The sequence below is a fragment of the Dromaius novaehollandiae genome, chromosome 3 (assembly GCF_036370855.1).
Source record: "Dromaius novaehollandiae isolate bDroNov1 chromosome 3, bDroNov1.hap1, whole genome shotgun sequence".
Lineage (NCBI taxonomy): Eukaryota > Metazoa > Chordata > Aves > Casuariiformes > Dromaiidae > Dromaius > Dromaius novaehollandiae.
Genome location: NC_088100.1, coordinates 81,876,123 through 81,893,967, shown reverse-complemented (window position 1 = coordinate 81,893,967; position 17,845 = coordinate 81,876,123). Strand labels below are relative to the sequence as shown.

General features: G+C 38.8%; 1 protein-coding gene across 1 annotated transcript in view; it reads right to left on the bottom strand.

Moving 5' to 3' along the window:
* Positions 1 to 4,901: 4,901 nt before the first annotated feature.
* Positions 4,902 to 17,845, bottom strand: part of GALNT2 (polypeptide N-acetylgalactosaminyltransferase 2) — a 99,708-nt gene continuing 86,764 nt past the window's right edge. Inside the window, exons 12-16 of the mRNA XM_026117264.2 lie at positions 16,293 to 16,385; positions 16,001 to 16,084; positions 14,060 to 14,186; positions 9,261 to 9,380; positions 4,902 to 7,810 (exon numbers count right to left, since the gene is read on the bottom strand). Coding sequence (XP_025973049.1) covers positions 7,655 to 7,810; positions 9,261 to 9,380; positions 14,060 to 14,186; positions 16,001 to 16,084; positions 16,293 to 16,385 — 580 coding nt within the window. The 3' untranslated portion in view covers positions 4,902 to 7,654. The remainder of the gene's footprint in view (positions 7,811 to 9,260; positions 9,381 to 14,059; positions 14,187 to 16,000; positions 16,085 to 16,292; positions 16,386 to 17,845) is intronic.

Genomic DNA, 17,845 nt, shown 5'->3' with positions numbered 1-17,845 from the left:
CAACCAAAACCCTTTTCACATTTTAGGCAAGATGTTAATTAGAACACTTCATAAGTAAGCTGTAGCAAAGAAAGGTAACATTTGAAACAAGAGCTGGAGATGGGATTCCCTAAAGAGCACATTAAACATCAGCTGCTTGGTAATTACTTCTAGGTACGCACAGTTGGCACTGCCACCTTGCACCTTCCTAGAGACACTTGCTTGCCTAACCTGCTGTGCATTTAAGTATTTGTATTCGTCCAGGTTCAGGTGTGAGCTGCTCAGGGCATTTCAGCTGAAAACTGTTAGCTAACATGGTCCAAAGGACCACATAATCAAATATCCTGGCTCCAACAACAGCAAATGCCTAAGGAAAGATCAAAGGAATGAGAACACCACCAAGTAATATTTCTTCTACCTGCTCTTCCAGCTTCTATGAGCCTCTGACTGAAAGACTTCCTGGTGCATGCTGTAAAATAGTGTACCAGCTTTTGGAATCATACATACTTCTGGCTTTAAGATCCAGGGAGTAATTATCAGCAGTGTGAAGTACTTCTGTTTTAAACTTGGTACCTTATTACATGCTTTTTCACCCTTTCATTCACTGTTTAGGATGAACAATGAACAAATTATTCCCTATCCATCTTCTCATTAGTGTTCACCAGGTAACCTGCTCTTGTACAGGAACCATTCCTTTCCAGCTCAAATCAGATGGACCAAGGCGGTCCCTGCTTCTTGCTGATGAAGAATCAAATGAGCAGGGATATAAAGTGGGCCATGGTATCTGCTCTGTGCCTCTTAGTTTGCATTTTAGCTATGTCTGCCTCTCTCCTTCCATTTTCGCCACACCTCAAAATTTCATAGAATATCATGTAAACACTTATCTATTCCACCACGTACTCCTTTTCTGAATAAAGAACCACCACAATAGGTCAGAGATTCCAGCTGGACAAGCAGAGTTTTTGGGTCATCCCCCTAAGCAAACTGACAGACTTTCGAAATTGCCAGTTCAGATCAGCAGCCTGCAAGCACTGCTCATGGACTTCTGTTAAAGTGCTTTGTTTATTGCTCTCACACAGAAAAAGACTATCTTATGACCTACAGGCCACATGCAAATTCATCTTACTGGACTGCATTTGCTGGAAGTTAAGATCTACTGCCCTCAGGATTATTGATTCAGAGCCTTGCAGAGCACTGTGTAGAAGCTATCTGTCTTTATTGCAAGCCCTGAAGTCCAACATGAGTGATAAGCATCAGTGGGCAGCTTACAGAAGTAACAGCCATAAGGGCCCAATACTCTTTCTGCTGGAGCGAAGAGAAGTTTCACTGGAGCTTTTACTCCACTACAGAGGACCTTTCTTTCCTTACTAGCCCATACCTGACCTAGGAATAGCTCAGAGAATCACTGCAAGAACAACTGATGGTCTGGAAAACCTGCCTCTCAGCCAGTTTAAGAGGCTCAGTCCATAAAAGCAAAAGTTAAGAGTTGAGGACATCAGACTAGCAGCTCTGTGGGAGGGAGAACATTCCTAGTAGTGAAATTATTAATTAGCAGACAAAATGTTTGGGAGTTGAAGCAAGACATCCAGCCTGGAACGAGGCTGAATGCTTTTGTCAGAGGTCATATCCAAGCAGAAGCTGGAGGACGTGGCACAAATATTGCTATTGAAGATGCTATAGCTTACACTGCAGAGTGCGGAAGAGTTAGATCTCATTTGACCTTAGACTATGGATTTACTGGCATGCGAACCATGCCATAAGTGATGCTATTCTAGAAAAAGGAAACCTAAGGTTTCTATCGTGCTTTTTTCTCCTCCCTTTCTTCTGACCACCCTTTGTGTCTTCCTACCTGTTAAAGCCTGGATCAACTAGATGAGACAACTACATAGCAAGATATAAGCTAAGGAGTCCAGACAGAAAAAACTGGGACCTTGAGTTTCTTGAGGCAAGGGACTTAGCTCTGCAGCTGCTTCTCCACACCCTCCTCCTCACTGTGCGCCTCTTTCTCTGACCCTTCCACTTCACTTTTCTTTCCACTTTTTTTTACCTAGGCAACAGGACACTAGGACAGCATCTTTCCAGGTTTTTGTAGCTCTTAGTGACACAGCCCTGACCTCCAATTCAGAAACAACCTGCTCACCATACAACCAAAACAGACACACTATAGTCATTTCCTAACCCCCCTTTTTTTTTTTTTTTTTTTTTTTTTAAACCACAAAGCCGAGGTCACTGAAGGTGGGATTTAGATAATATGGAAGTAAGGTAGAAAACATGGATAAGCTTACTGATTTCCAGGTCCCTTTTAGTAATAATAATAATAAGACATAGAAAAGATATCTGCTTGGTAGAAATAGGGACATGAATTCAAGCAGTTCTCTTTCCACATACAGAGCAACAATATGATTTTGTTGCAAAAAATCAAGTAAAAAGGGTACATTGCACCCATTCAGACAACCTCTTGTAAAGCTGTACAGACAGAACATCTGTGGACTGACTTTATTCCCATTTTTCAAGCTTGATTACTAATGGATCTTAAAATAGCTATTGGATGTTAAGCTGTAAATAAAATGTGCAGTCTAACAAAAGATACACCCTGACATTTGTGCTCATTCTGTAATCACGGCCTATTATCCCAGACTATTTTTTCAATCGTTTCTATTCATCTAAAATCATTCTAGACAGGAACAAACCTCTTGCTGGAGTATTCTACAACAAATTATTGCTCTGAAATTACTCCTTGTATTTCAGGCTAGATAAGGACACTGCCAATGCATGCATGTGACTCAAGACCACATTAATTTATAGTATATCTACATTTAATATAAACCCAAGTAAGACAGGATAGACAGTGATATTTGTATACAAAAATAGAACTTTTCAAAATAACTAAATTTATGGCAGTAGCACTCCAGGCAGGGACCAGACCATAGGACCCACCTCAAACAAGACAACAGTCCTTATCTCAACTTATCTCAGTTTATAAACTTCTCATCTCTCTCAATATTCAGCTACTTTCCCAAACACACTTAGGCATCTTCTTGAAAATTCTGCATTTAAAAAACATTTTGGTTAAATCTCAAAGAGGAAATATTCAAGATTCCATTACAAAAAGGGTATCAATATATCTCATTTTATGCATAATGATAGGCAAGCAGGGTAAAGCTATGCATACAAACAACCAACATCAGGCTAAGAAGCATGACCTGAAATTCCAACAGAGAATTTACATTGAATGGAAAATCTCTATATTTGGAAATAAGAGGAAAGAAACTATGGAGTTTTGGTCAGAAGTAAAAAAATCTGCTGGACAGTTCATTCAGTCCAGATACTTAAACTAAGTAGTTTACAGGAAAGAGCACCCATCAAAAATATGTAAGACTCTAGACAGAGAGACATAGGACAAAGACATCTACATTTAACATTGGATTAGATTAACAGCTACGACTGCCAGAAGCCTGCTACAGTTACATGTTTGTTACCTGTCAGCTCAGAAGTGTCAAGTGGCATTTCAGATGGAGAAATCTCATTTGAGCTCTCAAATATCATCTGTAAATGCAAGGCTGTTTCTCTTGTTTACTGCAGTTTGACAGAGCCAATTTTTTCTCTCCCAGCATTAATTGTAATCAGTGGTCTACCTTCTTACAAAAAAATCCATTTGATTTCATTTCAACTTTCTGAAAGGTGCCAGCTAGTTACTGGCTTCTGCATAGAGGGACAGGAAGTTTGCAGTCAAGAACTCTCCTTTCCTCCAGCCTGACAGGAACAATCTTCCTGTCAATACAACTGAAAGGGTGGAAGTGTTTAAATCTTTCCTACAAGTGCCCCTGCATGGTATGCCAGCTGGTCATCTCCTTGAGGCCAGCTATAAAGCTAAGTTTCTTACAGCAGGAGCAAAGGCCCTACTCCTGCATACTATTAATAGTGAGAAAGAAGGATGTGTCCCAAGAAGTGACATAGGAGCCTCTGAAGCTGGATGAAGTGTCACAGACAAGATTTTTGCTTCCTTCTCCTGCTTTCCATTTACCCTCCTGTAGAGTGTCTTACCCTCCCCTACCTGCTTAGCTTGCAGCCCACCTCTGCCTTGGTGACCATCTAACCAAGCTGTGGGCCCTGGCCACCCTGCGTCCTTCCTACAACAGCAGGTGCCGAAGACCCAGCCTCTCCTGTCTCTCATGCTCCCAGCTTTTCATCGCCCACCATGCAAGATTTGCTCTCCCTCTAGTCGTACCAGTCCAATGGTTTGGTTGCAAGCTTTCTTAACTAGACCTGTGGAGTACTCAAAAAAAAAAAAAAAAAAAAAAAAAAAAACAAACACCTCAAACCAACACTTTAAAGTGTTCGGGTTTTATCTAATGCAGAGTATTTTGGCTCCAGCTCAAAACACACCACAGACAGCTGATTAAGGAAGGGGGAAGCTCTGATGGAGCATAGGAGCAGACGAGGACAGGCACTCAAGTCAGCTGCAAGGGCAACTGCTGGAATCCCCCATCTTGAGTCTCCCCTGCTGGGCTTCAGGAGGCCTTACTGTTTTGGAAGAGTAATTTGACAGTGAAAAGAGGGATAGTAGAAGTCTCTACAGTAGGCCTAAACAAAACAAAAAAAACAAAACAAAACAAAAAAAACCCCACACAAACAGCCTGCCCTTACCAGTATTTTCAGGTGACTACAATCAGGGTTAACTCACTCAAAGGAAAACAGGCTCTAAATTAAGACATTTCCTTTAGGTTGTCACATTAATTTAAATACAAGCAACATTTTTTCCTCATAAATAGAAGTGTACACCCAGGTATACACACACACACTTTTTTAAAATACAAACTTTATGAAACAACCAAGTCAACTGAGGCATTCGGAAGTCGCTTCAAATTATAAGCTCCAGGGAGACTTTTTGCTTTCACTCAGTTAAATTAGCAACCACGAACTTTTCTATAAAGCATTCTTCTTTATTTAAGTTAAACAATTTTTCAAGGATGGTTTCCATCTATAAAATGAACAAAGTACAAGCTCTGTACAGCAGACTTTTCAAACCAACTGAAAAAAGTTTCCAGACTATGTCTTGAAAATCTGCAAAACAAACGTGTTACCATTCTTGCTCTGAAGACTGTAAGAAAAGTTCTCAGAAGAATCCATCACTATTTGCTTCAAGGGCTCTTAATTTATCTTTCAAATAGGCTGATTTCTTAAACATTAAAATTCCCTAAAATCACAGTAAATAACTTTGGCACGCTGTCATGTAAACAAAACAAAAAGATACCACTTTGTGTCTGTTCTCTCAAAGAAAAGTAATGCTGTGTAAAACATACAGTTCCTATATTAAAATCCCTATGCACAGCATCTGTGGGGAATTAGAGAAATATTTCTACTTTACATGATACACGTTGACATTCAAGACTTGGTTAAGGGGTGGAGTAGGGAATTTTACTAATTATTCTGACCTGGAGTTAAGAGGCAGGTCAGAATTGCAATTTCTGATTTCAATTACTACTATGTTTACTATGATCAAATTTGCAATTGGAAAACATCCAGAGCAGAGGCTGCATGGATTTTATTTATTTATATTCCATTTTTCCAAACCTGCAAACAACTGACTTGCTGCTGAGCCCATACTTCAGCATTTACTTTGCAGAGCAGTAGAAATCCACTGCTGTTTGTAAATCACATTCTTCATCAAATTCTCAGCTAGGTTAAAAGGCTACAGCTAGGGAGAGACTAAAAGCTGAAAACAAGTTTATCTGCTGTATGGCCTCTAAAACAGGCAAGTTCAGGGGAAGTGCACTGTGAAAAAGCAAAAAAAAAATATTCATAGAAAAAGTCAAATGATAGATGAGAGAAGTTGGATATACCATTTCCCTTAATGTTCCCATTCAAAAGGGATGCAGGTACTTGCAAGTCACAGCTTCAGACATGCAAGACTTACAGGTATGCGCACACATGGGATTTATGGGCACATTTACTGACACAGTTAAAGCCATTTTGCCCACAAGAGTACCACCTTTACACCTACTGTAGAAATGCAGCCAAAGGAAACTGAAAATCAGGAACTATTCTATTTCCAGAGACAAAAAAGAAGGAAAAAGTGTACCAGCATACTACAGTACAGTAAATGTTTATCATCTACATTTTCTGAGATCCATAATCTTACAAAAGCCATTTCCTGACACTGCACATCTGCACTAGTTTTTGTCTAGGCTGTGTTGCTTATTAGTGCTGGAACTACTTATTTACCTCTCCTTTTTATTGTAAAAGCTCACTGAAGCATTTGCTTAATAAAAAAGTATATATTCTACGCAAATCTAAGAAAGCACAGGTCAAAGTTGGGGTCAACTTTGACAGTATTATTTTAATAAAAAAATTACATCAGCTGGACTTAAAATGGATTGTTTCTACATTTAAAAAACACCATATAGGATCTGCTGGTATCCAGACTGATTCCCAGAGCCAAGCCTGAATCCATTCAAAAACTCCATTTAAAGAAACACAGCTCAAGAAAATTCCCCAGTAGTAGGTCTGTAAGTTAAGCAAGTGCAATTCAGAGATATTATGTAGCTGCTCATCCTTGCAAATTAAAATTAAGGTCTTGTGCTATCTGTAGACAGTAATGTTACTATTTATCTTACTTTGAAAACTCAAAAGGGGAGTTTGAGACAAAGAAACTATTCCGATTAGGCCCAGCATAAAACAGTGCTGAACCTGCGTGGCTGCAGCTGTGAAAGATCTGCACTGTTTATACAGTGTTTTTTAAACAAAGGAAGAAGTATTTTAAAGACAAAGTACTACAGAAATGATCAACACAAACATCAAGTAAAAGTTTACAGATGCCCAGAGCACATGTTGTGAATTTCCAAGTTGGAATAAACAATCCAAGCAATAGTCTGCGCAGATACACCAGCTTGTTCTGCTATTTTCTTTCTCCTCCTGAGCTGCATGATCTCCAGTGAGGGTGAAGTGTTAAGAAGTAGATCCAGTTTGCAAAGCAAAAGCATCCAGTGTTACCACGGACATCATACTCAGCAGCACAAAACCTGCACCTTCAAAGTTTCATTCTCCTAACATTCCAATTCAATTTCTGGTTATATATGTCAATCACTTTGTTGATAATTATAGGATGATGAAAATTGATATAAATCATTGGGAGCTGATTATATATATTTTATATATTTATATTTAGAGTCCATCATAGAAAAGTTCATATTCAAATATACCAAGTACACACAGGAAAAAAACCTTTCAAAATGACACTTCTGTTTCTGGAAACCACAAACAATGATTTCTAAGCAAATGGAGATTTCAAATGATCTTCTCCTAAGTAGTTTTTCCCACCCTCCCTCCCATACCCTGCTCCCCACAGGTGTTTTTTGAGATCCATGTTCTATTATACATCAGCTGTTCCTAGAGTTGATTTTCTGCTGTGCAAGTATGTAACTGAAGACAAAGGAACTGTTAAAGTCTTCACACCAAACAGGAACTGTGCTGCAGTCATGTTCAGTGAAGTCACTGCAGTGCTCCAAGTCCACCCGGTTCCCTGGTGTCTGCTTCAGCGCTCTCCTACTTTCAGATGAAGGTGGAATACTGAGGTATATAAGTTCCGTGGAAAGTTTAAGAAATACATCAGTAATGCAATCAAAACTTTGCCCAAAGTCTACAAACTGAAACAGCATTTTGCATGTAAGTCCTTCTACTGCTGCAGATTAAGTGTGAATTTCCATTGCTGTGACAAAGAAGGACTGCAGACCTCAACGGTGAGACCACCATTTTTGGCATTTCGGCTGTCTAGACAGAGGTTACTGCCAACATGCCTGAGTTTAGAGTTGCTTTCAATTTGTTCCCATTTCTGGAAGAGAAAATAAAAACATTAAGCTATAAAAGCAGAAAAAAGATTGAGCTGCACATCCTGTCCTCTGAAGTCTGAATCCTCATATCCTTCCCTAGCTTGTGCTTGGGAGAGCTCTGAATACTGCAACCATAGTATGTAGCGTATATATTCAATGCTCATCTAAGCTACCACAAGCCTTGCCAAAAACAGCTATTCACATTCAGCTAAAACACTGCACTAGATACAGAATGCAACAAGTCATTTTTCTTCATTTGAGTTCTTCCCAAATACATTGTCACACCATATATGCCTGTGTGAAAAGCCCTTGATGTGAAGAAAAAAATTACAACACATCCACAATATCACTATCAGTACAATTCTGAACAAAAAGAAGCAGAGAGCACAATCAAAGGCAACCTTACAGAGATCCAGAAATCAGTCAGATGCCCTTCATATATATGGAAGACAACCACTTAATCTCTGCTGTCAAGAAGTTGTTACCCAAGGTGATGCTAGGGATAATAGAACAGAGTCCATAAAAGCAGTGTTTACTGATGAGCCCAAGTACAAGACACACATGCACACACACGCTTTTCTCCGATACTTGTGACTCATTCTGTCTTTAAACCTGGTCAAGAGAATCCTCCTCCTTTGGTTTCCTTATCTGTAAAACAGAGAGAATGTTCTTCGAACATTTCAGTGATCTGTTTGTAAATACTGAGATACAGAAGCAAGGAAGTTGGCAGAAGATCGTAACTGATGACTTTGCAGAAACAGATGAATTGTCACAGGACTAGATCAAAAAGATGGTATGACTCTGCAAATGTGATTTTACTTATGCATGGCAAATAAATGAAGCAACTATGCTGCATTAATAATAGAGTGCTGTTATAAAGCTTGTTCATTCCTTTGCTTTCTCCCTATTTTCAATAATGTTTTCCTTTTCTTATTACTTCAAATGCTATGTAAAATAAGGTGTCCACCACTGCAGATGCACATTCATGTATAATTTGGGCTGGTCACAGCTGAAAAGGAGAAAGAAAAGCTAAACTACCCTCCTCTGAGAGGCTTCTTCATCTTCAAGCTTCATGGAAGGAGATCTTTCAAAAATACATTCTGGAATATATATTTTGTTTCAAAAAACAGACACAACAAACTGAAGACTGTTACACACAAATGCTGTTGGGTTAACCTTTACATAAGGCCAATCTTGAGATAACTGCTCTGTATGTTAATGTAACATGGACACTTGCCTATAAAAGGAAAAGCCCAGTACACAAGCATTTTCCTGGAGCTGGTATGCCCAGATGTCACACATTCTAATTTTGCACACACAAGCAATAGGGGAGACAGTGAAGAGTAGAAGACATAGTAGAAAATGCTATTACCAGTGCACCTTCTTACACTCTCATTCACACACAATACTTGTTTTTCCACTGCTTACAGTGTGCATTCATGATATACTAACCTGTCTGCTGTCATTTTCCCTGCAACCCTGAAGTTTTATTAGTGAACCAGGTGCTCTGTCCACAACAGTAAGGCACAAATCCATGTGTTTCACTGACTTGTCCTTTGTCAAGGCCCATTCCTAGAAAAAGGAAGAAAAGCAAAAAACCAAAATTGTATATGCAAACATATGCACAAGGTACACACTGCTACCTCTACATTTCTAGCACACCTTAAACTCCTGTCAATGGCTCAGTATGAGCACTAGAACAGTTCATTGTTCCACATAGATCAGGAAAAGAAGGTCATTTTGAAACACAGTAAATTCAATTGCTTCACTATTCCCCAAATCGGCTCTGGGCTGGGCTAGCTTTTTGCTCCCTCTACTGGCTTTGCTACAACTGGCAGTCATACAGGTCCTCAAATTTAAGTAAAAGACACCTTTTACAGTAAATACACTCACACACAAGTCTGGGTTGCAGCATCACTGGCCACTAACTATCCACTAAATAACGCATGTGTAATGCAAGGGAAAAAATAATAGTTCCTAATACAGCAGAGACTACAAAAAAGCAATACAGAAGACAGCCAAATTCCAGGGCAAAAGGGAAAATGATACTTCCTATCCAAGGTGTAATTTACAACATGTAATTTCTTTTGAATACATTTAAATGTGTAGTTTCTTAAATGGAGAAAAAGGAAAAGCCATTCTGCATATACTGTCTGTACAATACTTTTAGAGGTTGCTCAAACATCGTCTAACTTGTTCTGTCTTAGTGTCCTACAACAGGCCTGATCTTGCCCTGATATTCAGACTTTCTCCATGCCTCTCACCCCAAAATTTGGTCTCGAGGATCCACATTGTTCTCCATATGTCTGATTATTCTTTGAGGAATGCAGTTGATCTCTACCTCTGAAGCCGCACTAACTCAAGCTCATTGCTACTTAAAGGTGCGCGCACACACACAAAAACCCAGCATAATCAACTTTTCTCCAGCAACTCATCTCAGATGACAGTTAAAATGACTTGCTTTCTCAGTTCCCTCCAATTTGTACATCATCATCAAGACCCATTCATAGCCACTTTTAATAATGATTTAACATTAAGAAATTACACAAGTATTTTTAGAACTTATCCGGAATTTCTAAGAAACAGAAGAGCCACTGAAGAACATTTGTTGATGGCCCCCTTAAGATTCACATTTAATACTTCATGAAATCTTTAAGCACTGCTAGGTTAAGTGGTAAAACCTGTTTGAGAACCCTCCAGTCAGAGACAGCCACAGAATCTCAAAAAAAAATCTTGCCTTATACATCCTTACCCTTCCATCAGAAGATTGGAAGAGTCCCAGACATAACAGAAATCATGCAAGACCTTAACATGCTTAAAAGCCAGTGGTATAACTTCATAAATTCCAAGCTCTGCTGCTGAAAGCAGCTACACGAGGGCCTTTCACTGTATGAAACAGAGTGCACAGACGCTTTCCTCTGGTCACCTGAAATTATGACTAGCTATAAATGGAGATGAGCACTGAGCGAATTCCACCACTGAGCGAATTCCACTAAACCAAATGGGAGGGGGGGGCAGGGAATCGCAGTAGTGTGTGTACATGCTCAGGGCACAGGCTAGAAATAGGACAGTTCTGTGTAATGACTGGGAAAAAAAAATCATGGCATCTGGAAAAACTAAGTGTGCCATAAATCAGAACTACAAAGGTAGTAGAACATCAGCCTTAGACCTTTCCCTTGCATCTATGTACATTTGGATTTTTTTTTTTTTAATCTCATCATAACCCTGCATATTTGTACACAGTTGTCAAACAATACACTAGTATTTCTTCAACCCATTATAGGTGCAAATCTACCTTTTTAAACACTAAATTTCACCAACCTGTTTCAGGAAAAAAGAATCCCATTTCCACTTAATTTCATATTTTCAGTTTGGTTGAGCATAACCTAGAGCACACCCTCCACATTATAGGAGAAGCTCTCCACAGCCCACCATAGATAAGTACTCCTGATCCCCTAAAGTGCTCTCAGCAAGAATGGATGCAAAACAGACAGGGCTGAGTCAAAGAATCTGGTCTGCTCCCCAACCCTCTTCTCCCATGCTAAGCTCACTCTGCTCATTCCTGCCTAAGAATTTTTACACCTTCATCTATGGTCATAAACAACTGATCATTCCCATTTAATCATGAAGGAGCAGATTTTGAGAGTTCTTCCCAAATAAGATTTACTTTCTCAAGCTGAAGCCTTTTTAATTTAACATAATGAGGAAGTGTCAGTATTCAAAAAAAAAAAAAAAAAAAAAAGTCAAGAATTTAAACTATGTTTATGCTGTCTTCTGAAGATCTAAAACCCAATTGTCTTGGGCCCCAGAAGGGAACACCAGTAAGGTTTCAGCATAAATCTGAACAAGATTCAGGCCATATTCCACATCTCATTGCTGCCTCAGTATTTCCAGTAAAAGAAATATTGCAAATTCCTGTCCCCAGTCAGAAAGGCCTCTGTCCGGTAAAGTCCTGGTCATAGCTGAATGAAACAAATCTAAACTTTTTTTCACAACAGCATCCAAACTGAAATCCTCTACTATATTTCTTCAAACAATAAACCGAAGATGGAAAAGACAGAGCAGAATTTTTTCAAGCATATTGATAGAAAGGATTCCCCCCCTCCCCCCCACAACACACTGAAGACATGGAAGGAAAACACATGTGCATCTCAACCCAAGTTTCAAAGAAAGTAAAGAGAACTCAGGTTTTGGAAGAAAACAAACACCTTCCATTACAAAAAAAGACAAATACACCAGAAACGCAAAAACAACATTGTCTTTGAAAATGAATGCTCTTTTTAAGCACCTCTGTTTCTATACAAAACAGAAAAACAAAAGGCTAGGAGAAAGGTACCTACTCTCCTGGCTTAGGAATAGCATAAGCTATTTTGATGTGTATGGAAATAAGGCAGCTTCCATCACTCTACCACTGGCTGAAAGCACAGAACCTTTCATCTAAACTCATTTCCTTGTGAAAAATCTCTTTTCCAAACACTCAAGTGAGAGATTTCTTATCCTTCAGACTAAAAGCACTTCATGAGTCTTCCTAAAATCCTTTTAAATAGAGAGGAAGAAACCTGGCAGCCTCTCTCATGTTGCTCTTCCGGTGCCAGAGACCTTTCCAATCAGTGAAGGAATAGGAAGAAAACCAACAAAAGTCAAAGCTGAAAATGAGCATTGCTTCCTACCCCCTGCAAAGGTTAGGAAGTTGGTGCATCTCCTGCTCTCTCTGCACCTATCATTTTCAAGAGCAAGGTGCCAGCTGCAACATTATTGCGGAACCTGATGCAATTTTAACTTTTATTTCCCTCCTTTTCTCAGCTCTTTCTGGGAATAATGTCTCACCTGTGCTTCTTTGGATAGGATGGAATTACTCCAATCCAGTATGAATTCAGCTTGGACATACAAAACATTTTTCACCCATTCTGTCTCTTAATCTGCCCAAATGTCCTCTCCTGGGGAACTGTTCAGGGCAAATGTATATTAGTTTTTTTTTTAGGGTCACTTTCACAGACAGGACTTCACAGAAAGGAGGGTCAGACTCGGGGGAGGGAAGTTTGAAAGATGACAACTTTATATACCTAGAGAAAATATACAACATCACCAGAAACGTCCAAGATGTCCGCACCAAGGCAAATGTCCACCCTTTCTTCTAAAAACACTCTGGTGTTTTGAAAAGATGAGTGCACTTTCATAAATAGAAAAGGCCTCACTGGATAAATGCTTTTCTCCATCATTAAAGAGATTAAGGCATACTTCAGATGTATGACAACAATACATTCAAGTTGATATGGCACATCTCCTGAAATAACTTCTTTATCTTATTGTTCTGTTTGACTGTATGGTTTTCCCCTTCTAACTTAAATCAGAGATCAAATTTCTGATACATTCACTCATTCAATAGTAGATTTTTAATTGGTCAGCTATTTTAACGGGGGATGTATTTGATGTACTAATTTTATATTTGTTTGACTCAGGATCAGATTGCTTCTGAAAAGAATTTAGTGACAAAACAGCACACAATTAGTGAAACATATGTATATGCTTGGTTAATGATGCCTGTAAACAACAACTGCATAATTAGATTCTTTGCAATAATTAGTGTTCCTATTTGGATGTTGTTTACAGATTTGACATATTTGTGATTAGCTTAAGGGTACAATTCAAAAGGATTTACTGAAACACTCCCTTTACTGTTAGTGAATAGGTGGTAACATTTAGGAACCTCTGTTTTCTGGAAGAGCTTTGCTGGCATTTGAGACAGATTTTTCACACTCCGTTACTGCACACTGAAAATGACTAAGAGAGCACCACAGTAATGCATTCTTCTGATTTTGCTGACCATAGGCTATATACTTAATATAAAGGACAAAGTTCCAACCCAAATATTTTTTTCAGGGGGAGGGGAAAAAACCCCACCGGTTCATGGATAAAAGCTCTCTACAGAAGTATAAAACTTTGGGGAAGGACATTACTGGCCTCTAGGGTAAACCCAAATACTAAGAGAGACAGAGGAAGGGAATAATCTGATGTATACTGAATGAATCTCTGGGCTCTGAGATTCTAACCCTGAAAATGCAAAGTTATATTTGAGGGAAAAGTTATTTAGCCAGTCTGTAACTGGTCTATTGATTTGGATTCATCTTCCTGTTGCCAGTACATAGTACCTGTTTGAGTTAAAGTTTCAATTTTTTTTTTTTTTTTTTTTTTTTTTTTTTTTTTTTAATCACATGCTTTGGGGGGGGAAAAAAAGTGAATGGCATACAGACCTGGTTTCCCCCGGCATTATGGCATTCATAAACTCCAACAACACCATCTGCAAAATGGCCCAAAGTGTCAAGGCAATTGGTACCCTGCTGCAAAGCCCCAAAAGCTATATCTTGATGATCAGGTACCCTAAAAATAAAACAGGAAGTATCTGTTTAATGTAGTTTCTCTTTTGTTTTTAACTTCCTCTCTCTTTACCTGAAATATTTTTAAGATGAGAAGTAAGTGATGACTGCTATTTGGAAAACTTAATCGTCTGTTGAGGAGGGAAGGCAGTTATTTGACATTAACTGATCAAACATGAGCAGACTTGCAAGCTTGAACAGAGTATGAAAAGACTCGTAGCAGAGAACGAGGAGGAACAAATGAACTCATCACAACATACAAATTAAAGATGATAATATTATCATTTAAGGTCATTCAAGGCTTAAAGTTATCTGTTATAGTCATCTAGCACTTTTCTTGGTTTTTTTCAGCCAAGTTAGCTTGTGGCAGAAATCTGACATTTCACATTTGTTCCAGACTCTTTCTACTGAAGTGTTAGAAATGGTGTCAAAGAAAAATTAGTTTTTTGCTGTTATCTATTTTCAGACAGTTGCACAGAAACTGAAATTCATGCAGTTTGGAAACACTTAACCAAGTCCATTCAACAGAGTACAGCTGTGAGGTAAAGACTGTTGGTTCAGAGCAGACAGTAAAGTAATGGCGTATTAGCTCCTTTTAAAACTTCAGAGTTCCATAAGAGTAAGTTCAATCCAGCAGAACTGAGAACATGAGAACTGACACAGAATAAGACAAGACATTACACTTGAGCAATGCTTGTTTTGGTACATTTTCCAGGACAGCTTGCAAGCCACAGTTCTTCTGTTAAATTGAAAAGAAATAAATATCCTCTGGCACTTTTAGAAAATAAAGAGTAATGTTTCTTTTGCATCACTGTCATAGTCCATGGGACTGTTTAGTATCTGTGGTTCTGTACAAGCTTTACTAAGGCTGTAACAGCTGATGCTTCTGCATTCAAAGCCTGTGTGCCACTAGCAGTTATCTGAGTAACTAAGGGAATAACTGACATGAAGTGCACCAAGGGGGGGTGGGGAGAATATTCTTATGAGCCACAACCAGAGGGACAGCAGACAAACTAGTTTATAGGCTCAGATTTGGTAACCGTACTTATCAAGAGGTTATGGAACAGAAGTTTATTCATTTAAGAAGTGCTACAAAAATATTTATCTTATGAGATTTTTTCATTCACCAGGACACATTCTAAAGCAATAAATATGAATTTTCACTATGTATTAGGTTAAATTCTGTAAATACTGGTTTATTTCACAGAAGCTGTTGTTAGAAAGGTTACCTCTTATTTCCCTGTTTTTTCACATGCACAAAGGTTAATGACCGCCCTATGATGCAGTAACACAGAAAAAAGCAGAAGATCCAACTTTAGCTATGCATTTATCAATGCCTGCAAAACATACACAGCTTTCTTATCTGCTGACTTCAGTTACTTGCACTGCACTGGGATTCAGTCTGCTCACTGAACTGAGCATGCGCCCAGGTGAAGGCAAGAGCTTTAAAGGGAAGAATACAGGATGCAGAACCACGCACCTTCAGGCAAGCAGCTTACGTAGGAGACTAACATGAGGCTCAAAGGTGAAATATAGACATATGGACACTGCTCTCTAAAACAGAGGATGCAACTGCAGCATGCAGTTGGAGTAGGTGGAAAAGAAAATGGATTACTGGGAGATAAATGGCATTTTTGGAATGGAACTAACAAAACAAAAAGCAAGCAAGCCCATAAGGCATTGTTTTTGCAAATCAATTAAAATATAGATGTATACACAGGCTTTAAGTCTAAGGAAAGGGAAAGAGAAACTGATGCTTTCTGGAGAGGGAAAACTTAAAGACAACTCCACACTACCCCAGATGCAGCTGCAACTCACCGTAACTCAGGATAAACATTTTCAAGGTACCACTTGAAGGGTTTGCAGCTAAGTCTCTTTCTGAGTTCCATTCGGCTTTGAATGCTAGAGGACAAAAAAATAAAGCAGTTTTCAAAGTGAGGCTACTGTGCTTCATATATCTTAATGGACACACAAAATTAAGTTTCTTGGTAGAACTGTATCTTTGAGATAATACATGAGATAATACATGAGGGCTAGCACTGCCATCACCTCAGAAGGTGCTGTCTTGTGAAGAATAAATGAACAGCAGAAAGAAGCAGTTGCGACTTACTTGCCGTAAGGTACATTTCTGGCTGAAGGCACTGCTGCATAATAGAAGTTTTTATACTCATCCATCCAGACTTCTGCTGCTCTGCGTGTATTTCTAGGAACAATCACATGAAACACATAGGTTATATTTTTGCTAGCTGCAATCAAGCCATGTCATTCATTCTTGATTTGATTTTAATCCTTCCTAGTACTACATAGTCAGCTGCCTCAAACCAGGCAGAATACTCCCTATTAATGACACGGGTAACAAAAGAATTAGAAAAATACATGACTGAAATCAATATATTTAGAATCAACGTTATGCCCTCTCCACACTCATAACTTCTTCAGGTTTATATTCAGCATTTAATACACGTTGTCTCACAGAGCTCTTTCTGAAAAAAAATTCTTTTCTTTCTTCTAAGAGTAACTTGAAAGAAACCAAATTCACTGAATGTTCATCTGGATAAGTACGCTAGTTGGAAACCTCTAAAATCTCAATAGTTGGCAATATTTATTAATGTCTTACCTTCCTGAAAACAGCCAGGCTAACCTAGGCATTTTCAATCTGTGTCTATTTCTACCATCACAGTCCTCAACATTCCAAATAGACATAAGTTGCCATGACATTTAAGTGTATGAATCAAGCAAGTATGCTGTAGCTTCCTCTGTAACTAACAGAGGAAGACAGTATATTAGAAAATGTTTTAAATGCTGTAAGATACAGGCAGATTTAATTACTTCAGTAAAGGTTAAAAAAACAAAAACCCAATTCCTTACTGCTGATGAAAAGGATCTCTAACTAAAATTACTATATTTGTAAATCACTGCCTTTAAATCTCTTCTTGGACTGCAAGAGGATAATGCCTTTTTCCATGCTGTGGCTTCTATGGAAAACTCATATTTACTTTGATTGCTTGCAATTTTATGCTTAGAAAAATAAGACTTACTTCATTTAAAGCTGCTGCGCTCTGAAGCTTATTCTACATTTGGCAATAAGTTAGTCTAAAGCAACTTCAGTAAACTCAGTCAGTCAATAACTTCTTTAATATGATCCTTTCTAATTCAGAAGACAGAAATAGAATTAAGTAAGTGCTTCTTACAGGCTTCTCAGAGAGAAAAAGGTGGGGAGGAGAGAGAAAAAAAATCTACAAGAGACCTCAATCATTTTTTTGTCTGAAATCCTTCACATTTTTTGCAAGTAAAATCCTGTTCAATCCAGACTAGAGAGCTGTTTCAGCCCACCTTCACTTGCAGTCTATCAGGCCTTTGGGAACATCAGCCAGCCGCTCAGCATGTGTCTCTGCTGCTTGCTCAGCCATCAGCCTGGCTGCCTGCAGACCAAATGATTTGGTAGCAGGAGAGAGACTAGCGCAGCTACAGTTTGCCAGGGGTTATCAATTCAAAAGGCACTTGCAAGGCACATCTCTGCACCACACTTCCCCATACTCAAGGGCTAACAGTTCAGGCACAGGGCAGCATTAATATGGAAAAAGTCTAGATACTAAGAGCTGCCCGAACTAGTAAGACCCCAAAGCAGCCAGGGTACTGAGGAACACTGCGTAGGACGCACCA